Here is a 24,733-nt window from a genome sequence, read left to right as displayed (position 1 = left end):
TTGCGCTACTTACAAAAATTTAGGAAGAAATAATTTAAGCCCGCCCTCACTTCCAACAATTTACAACACTAAGCGATCCACGATTACTTCTAATTGCAGTCGAGCTCTGACCATCCAGAACAGATCTTTGTGTATCATTCGAAGCAAGACGCGAATAGATCTATTTTACCTGTACAAGGAAGCCTGCATATACCATAAAAAAGGAAGCCTAGTTTACATCCCAGCTGGTTAGCCACATCCAAAACTACACTTGCTGGTTCTTCCGGTTAATCTTGCAAGGCAATTTTTCGGATTAGTCAGCACTACCATTTGTGTATTGTTTAGAGCTACTTTATTGAAATCTCTATTTCACGATCCAATGCCTGCAGCAACCCCACCACCATCCCTCAACCCCTGAAGGTAGGCATGCAGTGTTCTTTGAACACTGTCTGCGACAACCCTTAATCTTCCCTGATTGGCATCACCAGCAGAATTTCCATTCACTTCAACAGTTCGAGCTACTCTTTGTTTGCATCTTTCCCAATCATCAACTCTCAGCCAGCAAGCCCGTCCACCATGGCTCCCCTCCATTCCCAGAAACAAAACATTTGGGTTCTCACCAAATGCATATCTCAACCTAACAGACACACAGTAAGGCAACCAAGCAGCACCACCAGCCGCATTAATATGAGGTATGTGTGCATGATCAAGAACAACCGTCAGTGCAAAATCGACAGAATTGTGAGCCCGATCATAGTGAATATTGCTTTTGGATGCAGATGTATTTTCTGAGATACCATCAATACTATATCCAGCATGATTCTCAAGACACAATTCAATACGGGATTTTTGTGTAGGGACCATATCACCCCCTTGCACTTGAGACAACCCTTTCTTCCATGCAATGAGTTTCAGGAATTCTCTCAAAACAGAAATAGGTAACGTCAAAAGTGTAATGAATGATGCAACACGAGAAGCATCATATGGCTCTGACGCAACACGGCGGCTGAAGTAATCACATATTTCTCCTATTTCTGATTGAGTTAATTCCTCTTGGGCACTTCCGGGATTTTGCTGCTGCTGCTGTTGCGACTGATGAAACCTCTTGACACTAATAACTTGCAAGAGAAGTTGAACCCTGTGAACGCTAACAGCAAATACATAGCCCCTGCAGCAACAAAAATATCAGGAAATAGGAACTCAAGATCACAAAAAATTATACATGCTCCAAAGAACCAAATAAAACGAGTTAACACTCAGTGATTGTCGTAAAATATATTGAAACAGCAGTAACTTTTCTAGACATAAAAGATTAAAAGGTCACCATAAAAAACATCAGACAAAGATATTTCAAAAATGGGATATATTATTCAGATTATACACTTAAAAAGTACCGAGCTTTCTAGCCAATTGAAACAGAGTGCTAACAAGTTAGAAAATTTAAGACATTAAGCAGAACAAGTTGAACATCAAACCAGTAGACTAAAAGAAATTATGTGATACTAAAATGGACAAAACTCAGGTGAGATTTTTTTTTTAACTAGACTGAGCTTTAATGAAACTAGCCAGGCCAGGGAAAATGGTTCTAAACAGAAAAGCCATGAGCACAAAAAACAAAAAGAAACATGATATACATGTTATTCCCAGACTCTTCTTTTACAATAGACTCGCCTGACTCCAAAAATATAACATAAAAAGGGTATGAAGCCACAAAGAAAATATCTGCAAAAGATTCGGATATTTATCAGGGGTTATAGCAGTACTTCTTTGAGCTAATCGTAAGAAAACATGCTGAATGAGTACACTACATGATTATTTTACTGTATAGCCTCGACACTCATAACATAACTAGAGTTCGACCTACTCCAAGCACAATGAATGATTAAGAAAGACAATCAAAGCTAAGTATCAATGTTTGAATGACAATGAATACATGCAAAACAATTCAATCAGAAATGAGAAATCAAAATCCAAGCTAAAGGCAGGAAAACAAGGAGAACCGGAAAAATGATAAACATGACTTCAGAAGGGTTCATTTCATGCATAGCCAGTGAAAATTCATGTAAGACGTGTCCAATGTAAAGGAAAATGTGAGAACTACGAATTTGGAGATTCTCTTCAAATGCCAGGTTTACACACATCCAATTTAAAGGACATGTGAGAATTGAGATTCTGGAGGTCCCTTTCCATTCCCAAGTTGTCTCCACTACTATTCAGTCAGCATGAGAATCGGACAGGGACTAGATAGATAACAGAATGATTGGAACCTTACCCCACAAAGAAGCGTAAGGCTGGCTGCTCCTGATCCAAATTCAACAATGCACCTTCATTATCTTTCAGAATCGATCCCAAAATCTCCTTCAGAAGGTCCGGTAACTGAGCAAAGAGCCATAGCACCCCAAGGTATTTTAGAATGCCTCTGAGAACCTTCTTGAGAGCAACAAGAGGAACCCATCCACCACCATACCCTCCATCATCACCAAGTCCAATAATTGCAGTATTTAGTTCTCCTCTGACATGAGCAGGTACACCAGTACCAGGTGCTCTGCGCAAAGGCATCCCTGCATTTACCCCAACTAAATTTGATGCTGCTGGAAGACCATTTGCAGTACGATTGAAACCAGTTACAGCGTTTGCTGGACGAGCTAATCCAGTAGAATTAGAGAGATTAGTCCTGTTCGTATTTGCAGCTGGAAGCTGTGAACCAGCATTTAAACTATTTGAGTTAGGCAATCCAACTGCTTGTTGAGAACCAGTAAAGTTAGAGTCAATTCCATTCAGCTCCTGGGCAACATGTTCCATGATGAAAGGTCGAAATTGTGGACATGGCAGAGATCCTCCAACTTCTGGCCCCCCTTTAGGTGGTGTTGCTGGTTGCAACCAAACCTGATCTCCAGCAAAACACCTCATGTCAACAGCAAATTTTTTTCGATAAATGATGCGAATCCAGTACGGACCACGAAGTACAACAGAGACATCTATTGGCAGCAGTGAACTCGGAACAATGCCAGGACCACCTCTTCCAGCAGCTGCAGCTGCAGCTGCCAACATTGCAGCACTAGGATGGCTGTGCGTGCCAAGTGTACCCACAGAAGCTGAAACAGGATTAACTCCAGGTCCAGGTGCAGGCTGATTTATGCTAGAGTTTACATTGCTTGGTAAGGATGGAACATAGCCAGTCTGCTTTGCAACAGAAGAAATAGGCGCTGTAACACCAGGAACACCAGAAACTGGAGCTGCTCGTGCCGGCCGCGTTGCAGCAGCAAGAGCATGCAAGGGTCCTGCAGTGAGACGGATGCAGTCCAAAAGGGATGCAACTTCAGCACCATTGATGAAATCTTCAAGAAACTGTGGTTTGTCAAACACAAAAAAATGGAAGTCGTTAAGTTTGGAACCACAGTGGAAGTTTTGAGCTTAAACTATGGTCTGAAAATGCTTATAATTGAAAGAGATAAAACAAAATAGAAAGGCAATGCCCCCACCACATGCAGAATCTTTCACAGGACTTCCCTAGCTTAAACCGCAACAATGTAATGGAACAAAGTATAACTTAAGATCTCAAAAAAAGGCCAATTATAGGTTCATAAGCATTTTGAGGCTCATGGTATTGTAGACAAGAAAAACAAAAGGAATAAAAGGAGACAGGAGAAAAACAGAACAACTCATACGTAATAAAATAGAAACCAAACCTTTGTATGTGGCCAAAGTTGATCAGGTGAAACATGCATAGTGCAGCCCTCTTTACCAGATTCCCATTCAACCACGAAGCGAGCAAGCACCCCAGAACCGAAACTGAACCACAGACTCATCAGTCCTACGGCCTCAATTCTGAATTGCTTTCTCATCTGTTCGGAAATTCTATCAGTTGCATCAGTAGCGCCTTTAAGTGCAGCCGGTGCTTTACTTTCAGAATTTGCATTAATTTCTTCAAACTTCTCATCAGCCCTAGCACCAAGCAACTTTCGCATTCCAAGCGCAAATGTTCGAGCATTAGATAGCCTTTGGATATCAGCCACCAACTTCTTTATACTATCAGCATCAACCGAATAATAGCTCAAAACAACACCTTCACAATCATAACGAATATGAGAATCTGCATCAGATGCATTGGCAATCCGAATGCCAGAATCCCATGGAGTACTATTGCTTCCTTTCTGAAGCTCCCACAAGTCCTGGAAGTGCTGGTCATTAATTTTCACATCCCAGTACATACTTCCAGGTCTACCTAGCCGCAGGCATATATGTTGCCAGGTGTCATCTCTGGCAAATGGAACTCGGAACCATAAGTTCGAGGATGCACTTCTAAGACCCACTTCTTCAACATATGGGATGTCAAGCGCCTCCATCTGACTAGTAAGCCGGGCATGTTTGATACATAGTGAGCAATGCCTTACTACATGAAGAAGGGAAGAAACATATATACTAGAAGGTGCATTCCCTTTATTAGCTTCAGCTATAAGACTTCCATAGCTATACTCTTCAGTTTTACCAGAAATATCTGAAGAAATAAGCATCATTGACTTGGGTATATGGGTGCCAGCAGACTCCACAAGTTTTCTTCGCTTATATGATCCTTCATTGGACTGCATTGATTGAAGTGATGGAAGTGAATCTAACAAATCTGACAATGTACGCTTCCTGGGCAAAATGTTATATCCGGAAACTGCATCTTGCTCTGACTTTATACATGTTGCTGAATCTATTGTTTGGGCTGGCAAAAAACAAAGGCAACACAGTTCTGAGAAATATGCATAAAAAATAACCATGCCCCCTGAGCATTGAAGTTTTTTGTTATTACTGTTATTTTTTTCAATTTTTATTTTATTTGTTTATTTATTGGGGGGGAGGGGGGGGGGGGNNGGGGGGGTACAGCAGACAGATGTATATACACAACCACGTACAGATATCTAAGAGACATTCTCAGAGGTATTTGACTTACATCCGGGACTTAAAACCAATGAGTTAGAGTCAGCAGTCCTGAAACCACCTGGTACAGTTCCCACAGCAGAGTTTCTTGAGCCACTAGCTTTTCCACTTGATGAAGAAACTCGATGTGGTGGAGATAGGAGCCGAGCTGACCGATTTGTAGATACAGTCAGCTGGTCTTCATCCAATGATGTATAAGATCCAACTCCTGCAGAATGAGGTGATCGGACAGAAGTCAAATCTTGCTCAGATTTTGAAGCTGTCAACTTTTTCCCAGTTTGAGTTGCGGCTAATGAACCAACTGAACCTGACTGTATCACACCCTTGTACATGGAGTTACTGTAGTTTCCTGCTCCACGATCCCACTTAGGGGACAGAGTTCCAACTTTAAGACTCTGATAATTAGCAACACCAGTACCAAAATGAGATGCAGGAGAAGCACCGAATGTTGATGGGGGAATTTGACCAGAGAAAGAAGGGACCGAGGACCCTTTCTCAAGTTCGAATACTTCATCGACAATAGACAAAAATGTTGATTGCACACCGGAAGCAACTATAGAGCCTTCCAAGCTAAAGTCGGCAAGAAGACTATTTTCAGATGTTTGGTGACTGCCGCCATCACTAGGTAAAACAGACAGCAATTTCTTGCTGTTGAGAAGACTCAAATTAAGCTCGTCCTCACATATCTGCATCCTTCCAACATCAATAGTTTCTACACGAACCACGTTACTCAGATCAGCAAGAGATTGAGCTTTTGCTGGTGAATCTGACCGACTTTCTAGCAATTTGAACACAGGTTTGAAATCTTTGTCTAGTTCCATCAGCAAAAGGTATGAGCTTCCACATTCTGGAAAACCCATAAGCAACAAATTTGTACCAAAAGAAATGCTCTTTGGCACCTTAACTGCTGCAGACCCATGTTCAAAGACCTGGGGTTTGAATTCATTTATCATATAACCATTAAAAAAGCTAAACTCATCAATTACCACTAGATAAGCTTAAATGATTTATAATTGAACTCGTAAATGCAAACACCAAACTTTGATCCAGCCACTTCATCTACAGTACATATGCAGCAAGATAAAATAATTAAACAAAATGGCAATTAATAATCAATTTACGCGAGAAGCATAAGCTATACCAAGGCAAGCTGGCAAGGACACCGCAGTTATTTTTAAAAAAAAAGTATAACAAAATAGCTATCGCTCCACACAAATTAAAAAAAAAAACTATAGCTCCATGCAACCTAATGCTTAAGCAAAGCCTATGAAGTTAAGACCACTCCTGAATGTCAAAGGAAAGCAACTGGCAGAAAATTCAAGACAAAGGAATACTGAATATAACAATAAAGCCTCTCTCACAAAATTAATAAACAGATTAACTAATAGCCAAAAGACAGGAAAAAAAGAGATAAAAATGCATGTATACCTCAAGTCCTAAGAACCTCCCAATGCACGCAAACAAATGTAAAATGCTTTTGCTTCTCAAGCTAATAAAAGCCTCAGCAGCTGACATACTTCCCTGGTTTAGGGCCTCTTCACACTCAACAACTACTGATGATGATATAACATTCTTGGATGAGTGAAGAATGAAGCGTCCATTCCTGGAATATGAGAAATAGTTAAGAATTTGCCGAAAAAAAGTAGCATTTCAATATTTGCTTCCTGATCGGGATTCTCAAAGAGAGATCCAGATAACAGTGTACTTGAAGCATGTTGCAAACATCAAAAGCAATTAAGACCGTAGATAATTTCCAAAGACAAGTATTTCTAGTCATTGATTGATATGCTACTTGGACGTAACATTATCCAAACAGTGATCAAAGCATGTGGCAAACATCAGAAGCACTTATGAGAATAGATAATCTCCAAAGACAAGTATTTCTAGTCATTGATTGATATGCTACTTAGACATAACATTATCCAAACAAATCAAATCATAGACAATCAGGTAGAACTTTTTAACAATGCCACATCTCTGCAAATATTGCAATGATCAAGCAACATCCAATATTGTGTAGACGAACATCCTAAAAATATATACATGCATGTATGCTTCAGTATCATCATGAAGGTTCTAAGGCATACTTTTGATACACTCATGCTTATAATTATAATAAATCTTGGACTAATCATATATCTTTGTATTTTTTCTCCCTTTCTATAGCCTTTTTCCGTTAAAAGCCCACGCTTTATTTGCGTTTAAAGCCCCAACAGACCATAGAAATTTTTTGCGCTTTTTGCTTTTAATAACGCTGATGCTGACCCGATAAAAAGACTACCACTGACTTGGCAGACCAAACTCAGCGGAAGTGTGAAATTGTCCCAGGGTTATTCAAACAAGTCAAGTGTTGCAATTGGTCTCCCAAATGTTAATGGGAGATAGCTATTCCAACACTTCCCTCACATATACTCATTTTGATTTCATGCTAATACTTGGTGGCACATAATTAGAACACAGATACCAGCATTTTCCATGTTAGTTGAAGATAAAAAGTTAAAACACCCAGGTGAAATCATCCAACAATAAAAGGAAAAAGAGAAAACCTTATGTTTATTGCAAGGGTGAAAAACGATGAGCCGAAGGCACGTACACGCAGGACTTCCTGGCCTTGATATTCCCTGCTGTCAAATTTGTTATCCTTCTGCAAAGAGGCAACAGTTAAAGAAGGAAAAAGTTAGTCATGCAGATATAGTACCAGAGAGTCTAGACTAGATTAGGGACCTTCAGAAAAGATCACAAGTATACTTCATTACTTACAAATAGCACCAGGATTATGGATCTCAGCTTGGTTATCTTAAGACAACATACAACTATATTAACATATATGCAAAAAGGATCTACTAAAGTTGGGGTAAGAAGCAATCGCAGCACTTTAACATGCAACAATAAAGAGCTCTGGAACTCAGTCACCTAATACTTCCTCCACCTTTTGGTTTTCGGTAGAGATGATAGTTCGAGTAATAATGACTCTTTTTTATGATCGTAATTGGGCTGCTTCACTGTTGCATTTTTGTTAACTATGTATGCTCTTAGAGAATAAACAAAAATCAATGACAAAGGAGACTGCTAATCAATTATATCATGTGCAACAATGCACAATTTGCTAGTCTATATAGTATGTCATACCAAGGAATTATTCTGCTAGTGGAAAATAAAGAAACTTACATTTGTGTATGCATTACCTACAGTGGCCAATAAATAGAACTTGTTCTATACAGACATATCTTTTTCCTAAAGATTGTAAATAAGTAGACCGCACTTATCAAAAATAAATGTCAACAAGTAGACCTTAACACCCTTATCTGCAGAGTCCGGAGCCAAAAGGGCAACAAAATTTTTCAAAAGGGCAACTAAACTATTTATCAAACCAAAAGGACAACAAATTTTAATGGCATTTAAATCAAGGTTTCCGCCGCAAGGCACAGAAACCCAAGCAGCTTTTAGCCTTGTAAGGCTCAACCGCCTTGAGCCTTACAAGGCGCAAGGCTGTCTGCACTTTGCAGGCTATTTTTTAAAAAAAAATAGGTTTTATTTTCTTGAGCTGCTGTTATTAATTTCTTCATTGGTTTTATTCTTATTTTAAATTAAACTACTGTCCCTAGTTATTTCCATTCCCTTGTAACCAGAAGTAGAAAAATATTTAATGTAAGTTGTGTTCTTCTTTTTAGAATTTTGCATACTAATTACATGATAAGTTAGAAACTTCTTGCTAAATATTTAATTCATTTTATTTTTTACATTGTTGAAAAAATATGTTTTCAAAATAAGCATGAACGTGAATTTATAATAAGTGTCAATCCAAAAAATATGGCACAATGGCATATGTGCATTTCAAAGAACAACATACCATGTGTCTCTCCTTACAAGACAGAAGTGACATGACCATTGCTTTTGCATTACTGGAAAATAAAATTTTTGTCTATTCCAAGTTCCATCTCATGAACTATATCACTACTGGAAAAAGTAAAAACAATGAAAATTACATACTCAATTCACAAAACGATTTTGTGAATTGAGTATGTAAAGCATAAGCAATGGTCATGTCACTTCTGTCTCGTAAGGAGAGGCACATGGTATGTTGTTCCTTGAAATGCACATAGGCCATTATTGTGCCATATTTTTTGGATTGACACTTACTATAAATTCACGTTTCATGCTTATTTTGAAAACATATTTTTTCAACTATGTAAAAAATAAAATGAATTAAATATTTAGCAAGAAGTTTCTAACTTATCATGTAATTAGTGTACAAAATTCTAAAAAGTAGAACACAACTTGCATTAAATATTTTTCCACTTTTGGTTGCAAGGGAATGAAAATAACTAGGGACAGTAGTTTAATTTAAAATAAGAATAAAACCAATGAAGAAATTAATAACAGCAGCTCAAGAAAATAAAACCAATTTTTTTATTTTATTTTAAAAATAGCCTGCAAAGCGCAGACAGCCTTGCGCCTTGTAAGGCTCAAGGCGACTGAGCCTTACAAGGCTAAAAGTTGTTGCACCTTGTAAGGCGCATGGGTTTATGCGCCTTGAGGCGGAAATCCTAATTTAAACGCCGTTAAAATTTGTTGCCCTTTTGGTTTGATAAATAATTTAGTTGCCCTTTTGGAATTTTCAAAAAATTTTGTTGCCCTTTTGGTTTCGGACTCCTTATCTGCATGGACGAAACTAATGCATACCCCTCACATCTAATAAACCTTATCGTTAGGCCTTGCAACACATTGCAACGTATAGAAGTGACCACAGTAGCTGGAGTCATGTGTAATATTGAGTTAGCACACTTTTTTTTCCTTTCTATCTTTTTCCCATGATTGGTAAGTTAGCACACAGTTCGTGAGCTGTTTTGCCGACTAACAATGTATTTGGTAAGCTAGTATTCGTTATACGAGCCTCTAAACACCTTATCTCAACTATTTGTGTAGTTATTCACAGTTAGCCCCTAGCTTTTAAACAGCAAATACTACATAGCACAGTAATTTAGATACTTGATCCTCCACCCAAAAGCAACCAAACAAGCTAGTGCCCCTACTTGAAGATTTTTATGAACACATTCTGTTTCTAACATTTAGATCCCATGTGCAATGGTATAGACATAAAGCAACCTAAATGAAACAGAACTCCCTCCAAATTTTCTAAGCATTGGGACATCTGGCAAGTTCTTTCCTACATAACTGCTACTGGAAACTTCTAACTTAGATTCCTCAACTCTTTCTTCCTTGAATATCATTGTAATGCTACTTCTCTTGACATCCTTAAATTCTTTATTATCATTTATCAAGAGTCCATCGGTTATCACAACTCTACCCTATCATACTTGTAATGTAAAAAACAGACAACATAATGACAAAAATAGCTATTTGTGGGGGAAGGCAGAGATTGACTTGATCGGTTTTATCCTTGCTAAACCATACATCAATTTCTTTTTAACTTAGTGGTTAAGAGAGGCAGATCTTTAAAACAACATGACATAGATAGTGTATCCAACCATGTATAATAACCAATATGGAACTTATGATTTGCATGAGCTCTCAAAAATTCCAAGAAATATATTAAAATAACTAACCTTCCGAGAATCGCCAAGCATTTCTTCTACATGGCATTGAAGCTGAATATCGCTGGGAACTCTACAGATCTGACTATTTTTCTCAAGTTCTTTAAGAATCTCTAGCAAACGAGTATAGCGATTACAGCATATCACCCTTAGCAGCAACTTCTCAATGTCAATACAACTCTGGTCAAGGGAAAATTCTGCTTCTTTTCCTGTCAGAGGATCAATAACAAATGTGCTATGAAGACACTTAATTCGCAGATCTGGTCCAGGTTCAATTTTTATAAATGGGCATGTTCCAATTTCGGATGTTCCGGAGTTCTTATCCAAATCCAACCAATACAAAATCTTCAGCCCAGGAGTACGCAAACTGGCAGAGTCAGACTCCCCGTCTTGTGATGTTTGTGTGGAACCAGCACTACCACCCTGTCCAGTACTGACATCAGTTATGAGCTCAAAACGAATAGCATCTTTCCACCTGCCCTGACGAAGTGTTTGCACTTGCCTTATGACTGTGTCCATAACAAGTGCCACACAAAACTCATGCAAGATAGAGTATAAGGTCATAAATGGATGGTCTGCAGCAGCCATTCTGCGTTCTAAATCATCACCAAGAGCATGCCGCCGAAAGTCATCCAGCTTCATAGGACCACTTCTCTCACCAACAAGCAGCTCCATATGTAATATCCTCCACATTGACAAGTGTCCTCTGTAACCGAGGGTAACTAGAACCTTAAATTCTCCATCCACACAAAGCAGAACAGTACCATCAGAAACTTTGACTTCAGTAATGTCCTTAGAAAGCGAAACTTCAAGGAGTTTCGACCTAACCAGTGCGTCTAATTTCTTTAATGCTGGTTTTTGCTGGTCATCATTTAATGTGCTCTGCAAGCCTACATCTTCTATACATTTTGGCAAACGGTCATAACTTCCAGTAAGAAGAACTTCAACAGCTGAAGGAACATCATAGATGGGAGCACGGGCTTGTTGTAGTCCTTCATGCATAAAAAACAACGAGTCGGCAGCTTGGGTGAAACATGTATCATGACTAGATAAAGTGGATGCAAGCTGCTGACTGTATTGTATCAAGGGGACCTGCAAACCAGAAAATTGTGTTGGTAAAGAAATTTAAATACGGAGTATGAACTGCAGTTTCTTCGAGATCAATGATAAAAGTATTAGGGCCAACCGTTAATTCTAAAGGTCCAGGAAGATTTGACAACCATATTTCTACTCACCCAGATACTGAATATAATACAAGTGTATCTTTCCTTTCAGAAAAAGACAGATGAAGACATGAAAGGGAGAAAAAGACATGAAGACAAACCTTGTACTTACCATTACCAACATATACCTCAAAAGAGTTTATTAAATCAAAGATTAAAGGTTCAAATGATGCTACAGAAAGTTGTTTAAAGCAAGACCTACAGAAAACTCATAGCTCTTTTGGTATGACAGCAGTTCTATTGTTCCCACCCCACCCTATTTCTTTTTCTCTTTCTTCTTTTTCACTTTCTCTTTCTCCCAAGATTAGAAATGGGATAGGTCCTATTGTTCCTGGTTTGTCCTTCCTTTCCGTGTTTTTGGGGTAATTGTGAGGTGACAAAGATCCAGTAGTTTTAGAGGGTGAAGAGTGATTGCTATTCTTTGAAATTAGGTGGAGTGTGTTGTGTAAAATTGTGTGCAGATGTCAAGACATATTGAGGTCTTTTAGTGGTGGTTCATTGGCATCAATGGAGAAGAAGAGTTCACGTTGGTGGTTTTTTTTTGTCAAAACGTGACCAAAATGGTCACCAATTTATTAAAAATAATAACATAGTGCAAAACAAGTTGGTCCAAAACAAAATAAAATAAAATAAAATAAACCCAAATTGATAATTGCCCAAAGACCAAAATTGTTCAGCTTTTTGTATTTTGGAAACCTCTTCATCTTCTCCCTTCTTCAACGAACTGATCGCCGGATTGCTCATCTTCTCTGCCATCTCATCTGAAAATGCCAGTCTTCACGGTGGTTTAAGTGGTGGGCAGAGGCGTTGGTAAAAAAAAAAGGTGATCAAAAGTTGTGAATGATGAAAACTTGGAGAAGAATGGAGGTTTTTAGTTTTTAAGGAAGTGGTGTTACCGTAAAGATGGAAAGTTATGGTGGTGTATCCAATCTAAGAAATGGAGAGAGGTGGTCAAGGGATAGAGACGGTGAGGGAGGAATGGAGTGAATAAGGAAAAAAATTGAAAATTTTAAAATAAAGTAAAAAATAATTGACGTGTCATTAAAAATCTTATGTGGATGATGATGTGTCATTTTCATTGTGCGTTTGAAGTTCACGCAAAGCCAAAGGGGTTTAAAAGATTGTGTTTCAGTGAGTCTAAAAGTTCAGACAAAGTCGTGAATAGAAGGGTCTAACCGACAATCCAAGTCAAATACAAGGGTCTCCTAGATCATTCCGCCTTTCATCAAATAACTTGTTGGTACACAACTTGAACAGAGCATTGAACAATCTTAAAACCTTCAAAGTTGTCCGCAACTTTTGTTTTCTTTTTGGTAAGTGTCCTCGACATTCACTATAACTAGAACTTCCACCCTAACTATCTGATTTTAAGTTTTAAATTACTCCTCGTGGTCCATCTTTTCCCAATTCCTAAAACCACATCACCCTACTCATTTCACGGCTACCTTTCTAATCTTAATGAAGATCCATTTTTCTCCATTCCAACTCACAAATTTCACAAAAACAAACACATAACCAATATACATTCTGTCGCTACTCTCTCAATGCATCAACAAAGAAAGAGAAAATCCTCTCCTTTTTTCATTTCCAATTCACAAATCCTGAAACAAAAGAAACCCTAGAAGTCGAACACTACCCTTCGGACCCCTCAACAAAGAAGAAAGAAGGTACACTTCTTATAACCCATAAAGAACTGAAGAATAGAATCCCCATCTGTCTAAGCCTGGAAAGAAAATTTTACCAGTACCTACGCCGGTGGGAAGCAACGGATGCCTTTGGATTAATAAAGGGGGTCACAAATTGGGTAAAACACATCATTATATCTAAACAATTAAAAAAAATAGTCTTCAATCTTGAATGCATCAACATACATAATGAGAGAGGGAGTGAATAGATTAAAAAAAGAAAACAACCTGCTGGCACCATTTGGAGAGGACATTGAGACGAAGCATACGCTGCTGAGTCTTAACTACATATTTAAGAATCCCAATTTTCTTCTCAGAATCAGATAAGTTAGACGACTTGCACTTCTCCACCAATTCCTTCAACGTAGCATACGACTCCTCAGCTGCTCTGCTTACCAGTGCCGAGAAATCCACCGTCTGCTGCCCTAATTCCGCCATCTCCGCAAAACCCTTCTCCGATGAAATAATTCCGACGATCCCGAATTCCTACTAAAATAATGTCATTCAATGAAAATTGACCGCCAATCAATCAATTACTATTAGGGTTTCTTAAAATTGTGGAATTTGAAACAAAGTATGAATCTCCGACCTGTAGGGAGAGTGAATAACGCGAGTGTTGTTCTATTTTTTTTTCCTTTTTGATAGATCGGATGTCTGAAGGGACGCGTAACGGCGGAAGGGAGAGGGTGTGCAAAATTTGGAATATGGTACTACTAGTCGGAGAGAAGTCAAAACTTATATAAAACCTCTAAAAGGTCTATTTGACCAAGTTTATAAAAACTCATCCCCTTTTAAAATCCTTAATCATGTCGATTTAGAAAGAAAAAAAATAGTAATAGAAAGTTTCCATATGTAAATGTCTATTAAGTGTGTGAAAAATAATTTTTGTTGGGTTTCTTGATATACCTTCAAAGTTTGTGAAGTTTATGTGTTGTTTATACTTTATTTGTTAAACGGTGAAGATTTATCTGTTATTTCATCTTTTTCTATGAAACGGTATTTAACGATCATTCGTTTATTATTCATCATGTCTTTGATTTCATCTATGACCTGAATTATTCTTTATGAAACTCGAATTTCTCCATTTACGCATGTAATAAATAATTTTGAATTTGCTTTTGATATACTTGTTACAAAAAATTGTCATGTAATATTGAAGTCCAATTAGTAAAGTCAGAGTATCATCCCAATTGGTTGTCAAGATCCCAGAGGGAAGGAATGTGACATTATAAACATGCCCTCAAAGTCCCTTCTTACTCCACCCCAATCTCGCAATTCCCTTTCAAGCAATTATATTCATTTCTTAATTTACTTAAAGTGGTATTGGTTTCGTCTGTTTGACAATTTTATAGACTGTTGTATTGTTTGTTCATCAAAAAGTTTTAACCATTGTTTTACTACAATTTTCAAATTTTAAACTTGTTGTGTTCGCAGTAATGAAGAAAACCAATAACTATGACAGCTGAATAGATGGAGTTTCATTCTCATGTTTGGAGGTACACCTTAACCTCCAAAACTCCCACATAATTAAAACAGATAACGCGTTAATGAATGAAGGAGGGAGATTTTGTGAATCTCTTTTTTTCTCCATAATATTATTTCATCAATCTCCTTCTGAGATATGTGGCACTTATGCAATCAAATGCTCCAGCATAAATTCAAAATAGTTTTCGATGATAGAAACACTATTCTCGTCATCATCTTTTCTCTCAATTTTTTATAATGTGGTTTAATAGCTTGATGCCCCTATAATTATTACATTCTTAAATATCACATTTATTTTTATACAACTAGATCATCGTAGTCCACATATATTATTCAGACATTTTCAATATCTTAAATTTAAGGTTGTGTATTGAATGGATCAGATGGATAATTATGCTTAATTGTTTAGCTTTTCGGATGTTGAATTTTAAATATACTAATCCACTAGCCAACTAATAAGCTATCAATTGATTTAATGTCGGATTAGTAATTAACGGGTGGTGCATTGGCTCAATTGTTTCATGCTTTCCTTTTCACTTTCACTCACTGATATATCAATCTCCGATCAAACAAAATAATTTTTTAGCTCTACTTAAGTTGATAAATGATAATTATGTAATTGTACATAATGAGAAATATCTGAAAAACTAAATTTTGAGGGTGCATGCACATAAGTATTTATTAACAACTATACTTACGGTAAAAATATAACTACAATAATTTATAATGAGATAACAATTTATCCAATAAGGAAAATTGAGTAATCCAACCAATATCAATAAACTGTTAAAGTTTTAATCTGTTCACCAACCATTAATCTGATAACCCAATACTAGTTAGTCAATTTTGCGGTTGACTTATTAGTTATGATTCAATTTTGAACAGCCCTACTAAATTTGATTTTTGAAAGAAAGGGTGGAGCTTAAATAAGCAAAGCGAGCCTAGAGTACTCGCTCTCAGTGACATTAGGCACTACCTTATTTGAGCTTGACATTAAATAACCAGATATAGTTATTCCACACATGTTATACATGTTTCTTTTAAAATTCTATCAAAATAGTTTGATTCCCTCATTTTCATTTTATGATAACCTCTTAAAACTTGATACTTTTATAATACCCACAATATCGACGATTTTTAAAATGCTCTAAATCACTTAGCACAATAGTCATCTCCCCCTATTTATTCAAGAGTTTATACAATTATGTATGTTATCTTCGTTTAATAAGGGTCTCTTCCGTCAACATTTTACATTATTTATCTTCGATGTACTTCACTTGGTTCAAGTCGCGGACTCTCTACTCTCTTGCCATTGCAAACCTATACAACTTCTTATCTCAACCTTTGTCATAAAGTTCATCCTATAAGTGTTTGAGCATTGTCATTTTAACTGTTGTAATAGTTAATTTCACTTTCTTTTTCATTCGCCCATATCTCTCCATATTTGCCATTTTCCCTCTTCGTCTCTACTCTCCAACCACTCCATATAAGTTGTCTTCTTGGCTTCCGCCATTTTTTGGATCGCTTCACTCTACCACTTATCTTTTTGATGTCTACCAATATTACCATTCAAGATTTTCAATACTTTTTTAGCTTGTAAAGAAAGACTTAACTATCTGCTTCACATATTAGAAAACAATCTATACGCGATCACAAAATAAATTAATTTTACATCATTAACCATTCTGATCTTTAGAAAATTACGTCATATGAAATGTGTCTAATGTCTAAATCACGTGTCCCATAACCATTTTGTACGAACCATAAAGTGTGTTTCATTTTGTTCCCTCAACTTGCCCAATCTTGTTTTTTCTTTCCTCAATAAATAATACTAATAATAATAAAATGGCTAGAACAAGACATAATTTTATGCCTTTAAAGTGAAGAAAAGCAATTGGTAAATAGGGACCACGAAAAACTATGTGGGCCATGAAAGACTATGTGGGCCGTATTTCATATTTATCCACAATTCACCAAATGGGCCACACCCTACACAAAAGGTTTATCCAATACGAAAATAATGCGACCATCGGAAATAAAAGTCGTATCTTCCTATCGGCCAGAAAAAAATTCATACATGCTAAAGGTTACTTTCATTTTCAAAATAACATTAAGGATTTTATTTTATTTTTACTCAAAGCTTCAAGGTTATTTCATTGTTATTACTTGGATAATGGACCACTTATTTCAAGGTGATAAATATGATGTTGTGAAATTAATAGGTGATGTTTGGAAATTAATAGGTTCATTTTTCTACCTCCTAAATTTACCCTTATCATCGAAAAGAATATTATATATATATAGTTATTAAATACATTGAATAATCAAATCAATGGTGAACTAAACTTTTTAAAATCACATGTATTTGCATTAAATTTATTGTTTTATCTTAGTTAATGAATGACAAATTGTTTGGTTTATATAACCATAAATAATTGATAATTCTTATATCAGTGATGGATTAATTTAAATTTACTCAAGATAAACACATTAAAGAGTTCAATGCCTCTTAATAAAAAAAAATTTCCTATTTAAGCCCGGTGATGAAAGGCAGGAGAATCCTAATCATCTCACTACATTAATTTATGATGGATATGATCAAATCAAATCATCTTTATCTATTAAATTAAATAACTTGCCTTATTCAAGATTATAAATTTCAATATTTAAGGAAATTTATATATATATATATATATATATCATCTTATTGACTTGAGTTTTGACAATATATTTTTTTACATAATAGTTTATAACTTAAACTCGAAGAGAAACAAATTTAGAAAAATATTTATCAAAAATGAAAAGACAAGGGTAAACAAGTAATCTCATAAGAATCCATAATTTCCACATGATACCAATTATATAAGAGTAATCAAAACTCAACCTTGTGTCTTCTTTCTTTTCTTCCCATTTATTGCTTAAAAAAGTCTTAGTTTTTCTTTTCTTTTTCCGGAGAGAGAAATATGGATAGAGTATTTTCAGTGGACGATGACATTGGCGACCATTTTTGGTCGACGCCGCCGACGGCGGAGTTGGGCGTTGATTCACCTACCTCTGCCGCCACCGCCGCCATCTCCTACTCGAAGATGATGAATCGCAGTTCTTCCGAATGGGCTTTCCAGCGTTTCCTACAAGAAGCCGCCGGCGCCGCCGGTACGACCACTTCATCTCCTCCTCAGCCACCTACAATGGCGTCGTCGTCGTCATCTTCACACCAAAATGATGTTGTCGAGATCAAGGATGAGAATCTTTCTACTCCTAATCTCAATTCCAGTACGGCGTTGAATTCGAAGCCGGCAGCGACGTCGTTTGGCTCTGCACCTCCGCAGAATATTCACGTTGATGCTGAAGAGTATCAAGCCTTCCTCAAAAATCGCCTCGATTTGGCTTGTGCTGCAGTCGCATTGACTCGGGTAAATTATTTATTTTAATTTATTTTTTCGAATTAGCTTTGAAAAGTTTCGCGCTCAAATAATTGTTACTGTCTTCAGCTAAATCGAGTAATTTATTCACTAATGAAATTATACATGGCAAAAATTCATAGGCGAAGAATCTAAAGCCTCAAGATTCAAGTTCTATTGCACCTGATAAAGGACCAGAGACTGCTAGTGCATCACAATCAGTATCTCACATCTCCACTAAAGGTAAGCTGTGACCAATTTTGAGGTTCATTTCACCTTTTCTCTTGTGTTGTTGATGTATAATATGATGTGCATGCCATTGATTATGTATGATGTTTTTGATTTTGGTGTTGTGATAGTCTGTGCTTTCTGTTGCTACAGAAACTTTACAAGATTTAGCTAATAGGTTAGTGGTCTGACAGTAATTTGTGAAGACCTGTGCTTCCTGCTTTTTTGAAATTGGTTTAGGATGCTGATGACTGATGTCAGTTGTATGGTTATGTGAAACATTTGAGTAAACGTGAGTGATTCTTGGATGAGGCAAATTTTGTCTGCATTACCATTGATTCCATGCCCGTGTCACTTCGCCATTAGTTTCTGGAAAGTTTACATTCTCTTACATAAAAAGATCAAACTTTAAAGGAATCTGATTTGAACCAAACAGGTGGAGCCTTAGTCGCACTACGTTATGCTTTTAGAATAATTGTCATTTATATATACTTAAACAAATTCATAGAAGTTCCAACAAATAAGAAAAAACATTAGAAGTATTTTAATTTTTAAGCAAGTAAATTTGAACCTCCGCCTAATGCATGTTCTTTGAGATTTTATATAAATTCTACATATTTTTTCCATCACTTATCACTTTCTATGATGAACAACACCTTCCAATCCTCAATTCAGTGTTCTTTGATGATAATTCAATACTTTGTACCCATAGTCGAAGCCTAGAAGGTAGAGCTGTCAAGTGCAAATAAATCGAGCCAACTTGAACATCTTGAGTTCAATTAACAACCTCTATACCCAAGGGTATGGCCTAGTAATCAATGAAATATTTTGAGAACCATGAATTCTCAAGTTCAAATCCTAACAGAGACGAAGAGACGAAAACACAGGTAATTTCTTCCCATATGTGGTATCCCCGGGAATTAGTTAAGGTGTGTGAAGTAGGTTTCGACACCACCACAACAATAACAACATACCCAATGTCCTTCATCAAAAACAACATACCCAATGTACTTCATCAAAAACAACATACCCAACGTACTCCCACTTTGTGAAATTTCATTTGAAGAAGAGACTATATAGTTCAATCAAGTCCTAACTAAAAATATTTTAAGACGAGGAGAAATCGTTTGGGCTTATTCTGCTGGCAGGAGCAAAAGGTCTCTTTAATGAAAAAAAGGTCACAGGCTTAATATATAGTCCCTCTGTACTTATCAAAAGGCATAAATATTCTTTCCTTACCAGAGTAGCATGAGAAAGTTTTCTTATTTACAGTTTCCTTTTTATAACTTTATCCAAAAAAAGAAAAGAAATAGAATGAGGAGGTTTCTTCAATGTGATCCTTACGCAAAACTCCCACACACTTCCACAAGCCAGAAGCATTAGCACACTTCATAACTACATTATTGAAGCAGCTAATTGTTGTTTTCTTATCACACCAACCCCATTCATAATTAATCAATGAGTCCGCTTGTTGCTCTGGTTATTAACCGACTATTTATCATAGAAAGGAGTCAATTTTATTTTTCTTATTAGCTCAACCTTTTAACTTTTCTTATTAATTAAGACACAAAAAGTAACTAAATGGGTCCACTCTTGCCTCAATTAGAGCCTAGTACACTGTACTAGCGATATTTGGTGGAGTAATTTGTTCTCCAAGCTCCAATCACGTTTCACATAGGATCCTCGTGAATAGGAATTAGTCTACCCGTGTCAATGACAGAAATTAACTGCAAATTGTTGGGCTCTGATTCTTCATCTGCAGTCATCATTCTAGTCATTTCCCTATCTCCTTGATGTAATGTTTCTGTATCTGCTTAATTACTGATGTAAATTTATGGTTCTGTACTTCTGTTCTTTACTTGACAATGCAACCATCTACATCAGCAAAGAAGCGTGTAATATGCAACTGAAGGATAATTGTATGTAGACATCCATTTAATGACAGGCAAAGACTTGGTGCAGGTTACTGTACGATGCATTATGGAAATTAGTTTCATGCATTCAGTCTTTAGTTCGTTTTTCTATGCAGGATCTGGTCAGGAAGTGAGAAAAGTTCAAGATAAGGATTCTGGTGGACCAGTTGGAATACCCTCTTTGCCTGCAGTGCAGAAGAAGCCTGGGGTGCAGGTGAAGTCAACAACTAGTGGTTCATCTAGAGAGCTATCCGATGATGATGAAGCTGAAGGAGAAGCAGAAACGACTCAAGGAACGGATCCAGCTGATACGAAACGCGTAAGGAGGTAATATGGTTTATAGTTTTTGTACAAGTAGTACTACTTAAATTGCTGTTAAATCTGAGAAAGAGAGAAGGGTCAAAAGATCTATTAATATATTGAGGATAGACACATCATACTAGTTGATTCATGAGTTTCTGATGAATTAGATGCTTTTGATTTCATTTCTTACATCTGATATAAATAATTGTGGACAGCGGTTTGTCCGCTTGTGAAAAGTAAATGCCCTTGATTATACACACTCAATTTTGATTCACTTGATCGCATAACATTCAATTTTGATTCATGCATGTTATTAGAGAACACTTGCATGACTATTGATGCTTTGTGAAGGTAAATTTTTTGTTTGAATGCTATTGAGGCATAGTTGTTTGTGACTACAGAGGTCCAATCAAATACTCTTCCCGCCAAAGTATACTTCTTCTTATATATGTTTAGTATATATTTTTCTTGAGCAGTTTATGTACGTATAAACACACACACACACACACATTCACACTCACACTCACTCATACTCATACATGCACGATACGTCGCCCACACTTTCATGTTTTGTAGAGACAAACTCGGCCAATTAAAAGAATCCCTATCTTTTTCATTCTTTCTCCTCTCTCTCACTCCCTCTTAAAGGCAACAGATATGACCAACACTTGGAATGAAATTAAAGCATTTATTTTGCCCAACCGTTTAAAATATAATAAGCATGAGACCAAAATGACTTGTTTACAGGCCGTGTATGAACCAAATAGAGCAATTGGCAAAATTTTCTTTTTGTGTTTGCTATGGTCCCTTAATTGTTGGCTGCTGGAGAGTTTTGTCTTAGTCTTCGTCTGAATTCACTTGTGTGAAATTATGGATCCACACCTGGTGTGGTATAAATTGTATCCTTCATTGTTGCATATGAAATCCCTCCTCTCTGCAAAAGATTGCATGCACCCTCATGTAAGTATAAGTATGGACCGTCATTTTCTGTCTCAGAGAAGGGAGTGTCATGCTACCAATTACCGTTGCCTCTATTGGACCAGATGTCTCTTTGCTTTGGAAGGAAAGAGATTACCCTTCTTATATGGTCTTATGGAAGGTTTCATTATGTAAAGGCTGCTTGTCCATTACATGCAGAATATTCCTTCCTAGGAGAATAATATAGTTAGAGGTGCAATGATTCACTGGTATAAGGTGCTCCAACTTTTTCTGATTAGAAACTCTTTCCTACTTGAATCATGTCCCAGTGGTAAAGTAATTGGTAGCAGTGTTATCAAAGGCACTCTTTAAGCGCGCTTAAGCCCTAAAGCGAGGCTCAAAACGTGTTGAGCGCTTCGCCTCGCTTTATGTGCGCTTCAGTGCCGTCATCAAAGTTCTAAGACAAACTTTTCCTTGTCAATGAGCCTCTTATGAATAAGTGACACTAAACAATTGATATATCACTTTATCATTAAAAAAATTCAATTTCCTTGGTCATATATTTGTCATTCACGTTTATAGTTATTAGTTTTGGACTAAACATACACATTTTATTTTTTTCTCCCTTTGCGCCTTTTTTCATTAAAGCCCACGCTTTATTTGCACTTTGCGCTTAAAGCCCCCACGGACCTTAGAGCTTTTTTGCGCTTTTCGCTTTTAATAACATTGATTGGTAGGCATCCAAAATGTAAAGCTAATTATTAATTTATTTAGTAGTGAAGTTTACCTGGGCTGGTCAAAGTCGTAATAATATCAACCCCTTTGTTTATCAGAATGCTTTCAAATAGAGAATCAGCCAGACGTTCAAGGAGAAGAAAGCAAGCCCATCTTACAGAACTTGAGACACAGGTATGTTTGTTAAGTCGTGTTTAAGTTAATGTCGGTGCAAGATTATTGTCTTATGAAACCTCATTTTTTGGTAGGTATCTCAACTGAGAGTAGAAAACTCCTCCCTACTGAAACGTCTGACTGACATAAGCCAGAAATACAATGAATCAGCTGTTGATAATCGTGTCTTAAAAGCAGATGTTGAGACATTGAGAGCGAAGGTAAGGCCCTTTAACTAGCTGTGGTTGAGGAAGTAGGTCCTGTAGTTTGTTTGGGGAAGTACAAGAAGAAACCTACTTTGTGCATCAATTGTTTTGGTTTAGCCACAGTGATTATTTTTCCTGTAACCAAAAGGGAGAAAAGAAGAAAAAACAAAAGGGGTGGGGGTGGGGGTGGGGGGGATGTTTCCTAGGTAAAGGTGGCAATTCCATGTTGCTTTTGCTATCTCTTTTTTGTTTTTATTCATGCTTCTAGTGCTTATCAGGTTGGACTATAGCAACATGATTATGTTGTGCTTCTATCACTTACTGGAGGATACATTTGCTGATTGAGGCATGTTTCAGATCCAAAGAATAGGATTGTCATGACGACAAAATTCTTTCATCCTCTTTTTCTTCTTAATTAAGGAACGTTATATAGTAGAGATAGAACACACAACCTCGAGCAATTTTTGCAACCCCTTAACCACTACACTAAACCTTCAACTTGTGTTCAGAGGTGTCAACACTTGTATATATATTTACTAAACCAAATTTGACCTATATATACAATGTAATTTTCCGATGAAGGGGCGTCGCTTGACACTCCTTGCCCTAGGGTAGCTCCGCCCCTGGTTCGAAACACGTATTAAAAGTTCTTCCTTCCTTTGCTGTTTGTCGTGCAGGTGAAGATGGCAGAAGAAACAGTCAAGAGAGTTACTGGGTTAAATCCCTTATTCCAAGCTATGTCTGAGATGTCCTCAATGGCAATGCCATCCTTCTCTGGCAGTCCTTCGGACACATCAACAGACACTGCTCTTCCTGTGCAAGATGATCCTCAACATCATTACTACCAACAACCGCCAAATAATCATATGCCAACCCATGATCCTAGAATTCAAAATGGTATGGTTGATGTTCCTCCAATAGGAGGATCTGTACAGCAGAATCCTGCAGCTGCAGCAGTTGGGGGAAATAAGATGGGTAGAACAGCTTCAATGCAGCGGGTAGCCAGCTTGGAGCATCTGCAGAAGCGCATACGTGGAGAAGTGAGTTCCTGTGGAACCCAAGGTCGGGGAGAGCAATAAACACTGTTAAAGCCCCCAGCTGCACTGAATCAGATTTTGCACATGCATGTTGATAAAATTATACTGTTTTTAACCATTTGTGGCAGGAAAAATGCCCATTCTTTGTATGGCAATGCCTTCTTGGATGATACTAATGCATTGACATCCCTTTGCTATGCTAGTTCTGACTATTCTCAGTCATCCTCTTTCCCCCTCTGTGTACTTGTCAATACTTAGCTTCTGTATTTTCACTTTAGCATCCTTCAATATCTCTGTTGCATAATAACTCAAAAGCTCAACATTCATGTAGATATCATCGGTATGAGATGGGAAGAACAAGTAGAGATTCAAAAGATACATATAAATCCTTTTTAAGTTATTATTATGCGTCTTACTACTGAAGTTCAAATAACCTAGTTGATTTGCATGCTAGTGATCATATTTACAAATTTCTATTCAAATATATACATTTGGTTCACTTGTAGTTCGTTGTGTTGTCATTTAATTTATACCTTGATAGTTTATTATAGTACCATCAAAATCTCATTAACAAAGCATAACTAATTGCAGATAGACATTTGTGCAACTAGTAGTAGAAAAAACGTTGGAAGTTCTATTCTTAAAGATTACAGACCTAATTAAGGTCTTCTAATTTGGGGATAAGTTCTATTGTTCGCACCTGATGTTAGATTAAATCATATCAACTTATCATTATCAAGTAATTAAATGACACGAGAATTTTACATTTATTATATATATATCATGTGTATATTGATTTGACGTAAATATTGAAGATCCATTTATTAAAGCGCAATCAAATCTTTGTGGAGGCTCAACAAGATACATACTGGCTTAATGCAATTTCCTATCGTCTTTTAATATATTGCGACTAATTGTCGTCTTATGTGAAGAATTCTCTTTAAACTTCCCAGTAGCTTCTTTTACTATTTTATTTTATTTTGGTT

At 36.8% G+C, this 24,733-nt stretch overlaps 2 protein-coding genes across 2 annotated transcripts; one reads left to right on the top strand and one right to left on the bottom strand.

Annotated features, from left to right (window-relative positions):
* Positions 1-4: 4 nt before the first annotated feature.
* LOC125853658 (mediator of RNA polymerase II transcription subunit 14) lies at positions 5-14,080 on the bottom strand. Its single transcript, XM_049533380.1, has 8 exons — positions 13,597-14,080; positions 10,473-11,552; positions 7,452-7,549; positions 6,334-6,508; positions 4,919-5,834; positions 3,669-4,690; positions 2,252-3,327; positions 5-1,147 (listed from the first exon to the last, which is right to left on the bottom strand). Exons 1-8 carry the CDS (start codon positions 13,804-13,806, stop codon positions 349-351), a joined length of 5,376 nt encoding a protein of 1,791 aa, XP_049389337.1. The 5' UTR covers positions 13,807-14,080; the 3' UTR covers positions 5-348.
* A 3,679-nt stretch (positions 14,081-17,759) lies between these two features.
* Positions 17,760-23,969, top strand: LOC125876149 (light-inducible protein CPRF2). The gene is made up of 6 exons (XM_049557266.1): positions 17,760-18,266; positions 18,398-18,497; positions 20,512-20,722; positions 22,450-22,525; positions 22,600-22,725; positions 23,388-23,969. The coding sequence occupies exons 1-6, from the start codon at positions 17,817-17,819 to the stop codon at positions 23,787-23,789; spliced, it is 1,365 nt and encodes a 454-aa protein (XP_049413223.1). The 5' UTR covers positions 17,760-17,816; the 3' UTR covers positions 23,790-23,969.
* Positions 23,970-24,733: the final 764 nt, after the last annotated feature.

The sequence above is a fragment of the Solanum stenotomum genome, chromosome 1 (assembly GCF_019186545.1).
Source record: "Solanum stenotomum isolate F172 chromosome 1, ASM1918654v1, whole genome shotgun sequence".
In the NCBI taxonomy this organism is placed as follows: domain Eukaryota; kingdom Viridiplantae; phylum Streptophyta; class Magnoliopsida; order Solanales; family Solanaceae; genus Solanum; species Solanum stenotomum.
This window is presented reverse-complemented; position numbering and strand designations above follow the sequence as displayed.

Coding starts and splice junctions, on each gene's coding strand:
- LOC125853658 (XM_049533380.1), bottom strand. CDS start 13,806: ATGGCGGAATTAGGGCAGCAGACGGTGGATTTCTCGGCACTGGTAAGC. Junction 7,550..10,472: donor TGCTTGGCGATTCTCGGAAG/GTTAGTTATTTT, acceptor GCCTCTTTGCAG/AAGGATAACAAATTTGACAG. Junction 5,835..6,333: donor GGAGGTTCTTAGGACTTGAG/GTATACATGCAT, acceptor TTCAAACCCCAG/GTCTTTGAACATGGGTCTGC.
- LOC125876149 (XM_049557266.1), top strand. CDS start 17,817: ATGGATAGAGTATTTTCAGTGGACGATGACATTGGCGACCATTTTTGG. Junction 18,498..20,511: donor ATCTCACATCTCCACTAAAG/GTAAGCTGTGAC, acceptor TTTTCTATGCAG/GATCTGGTCAGGAAGTGAGA. Junction 20,723..22,449: donor GATACGAAACGCGTAAGGAG/GTAATATGGTTT, acceptor TTTGTTTATCAG/AATGCTTTCAAATAGAGAAT.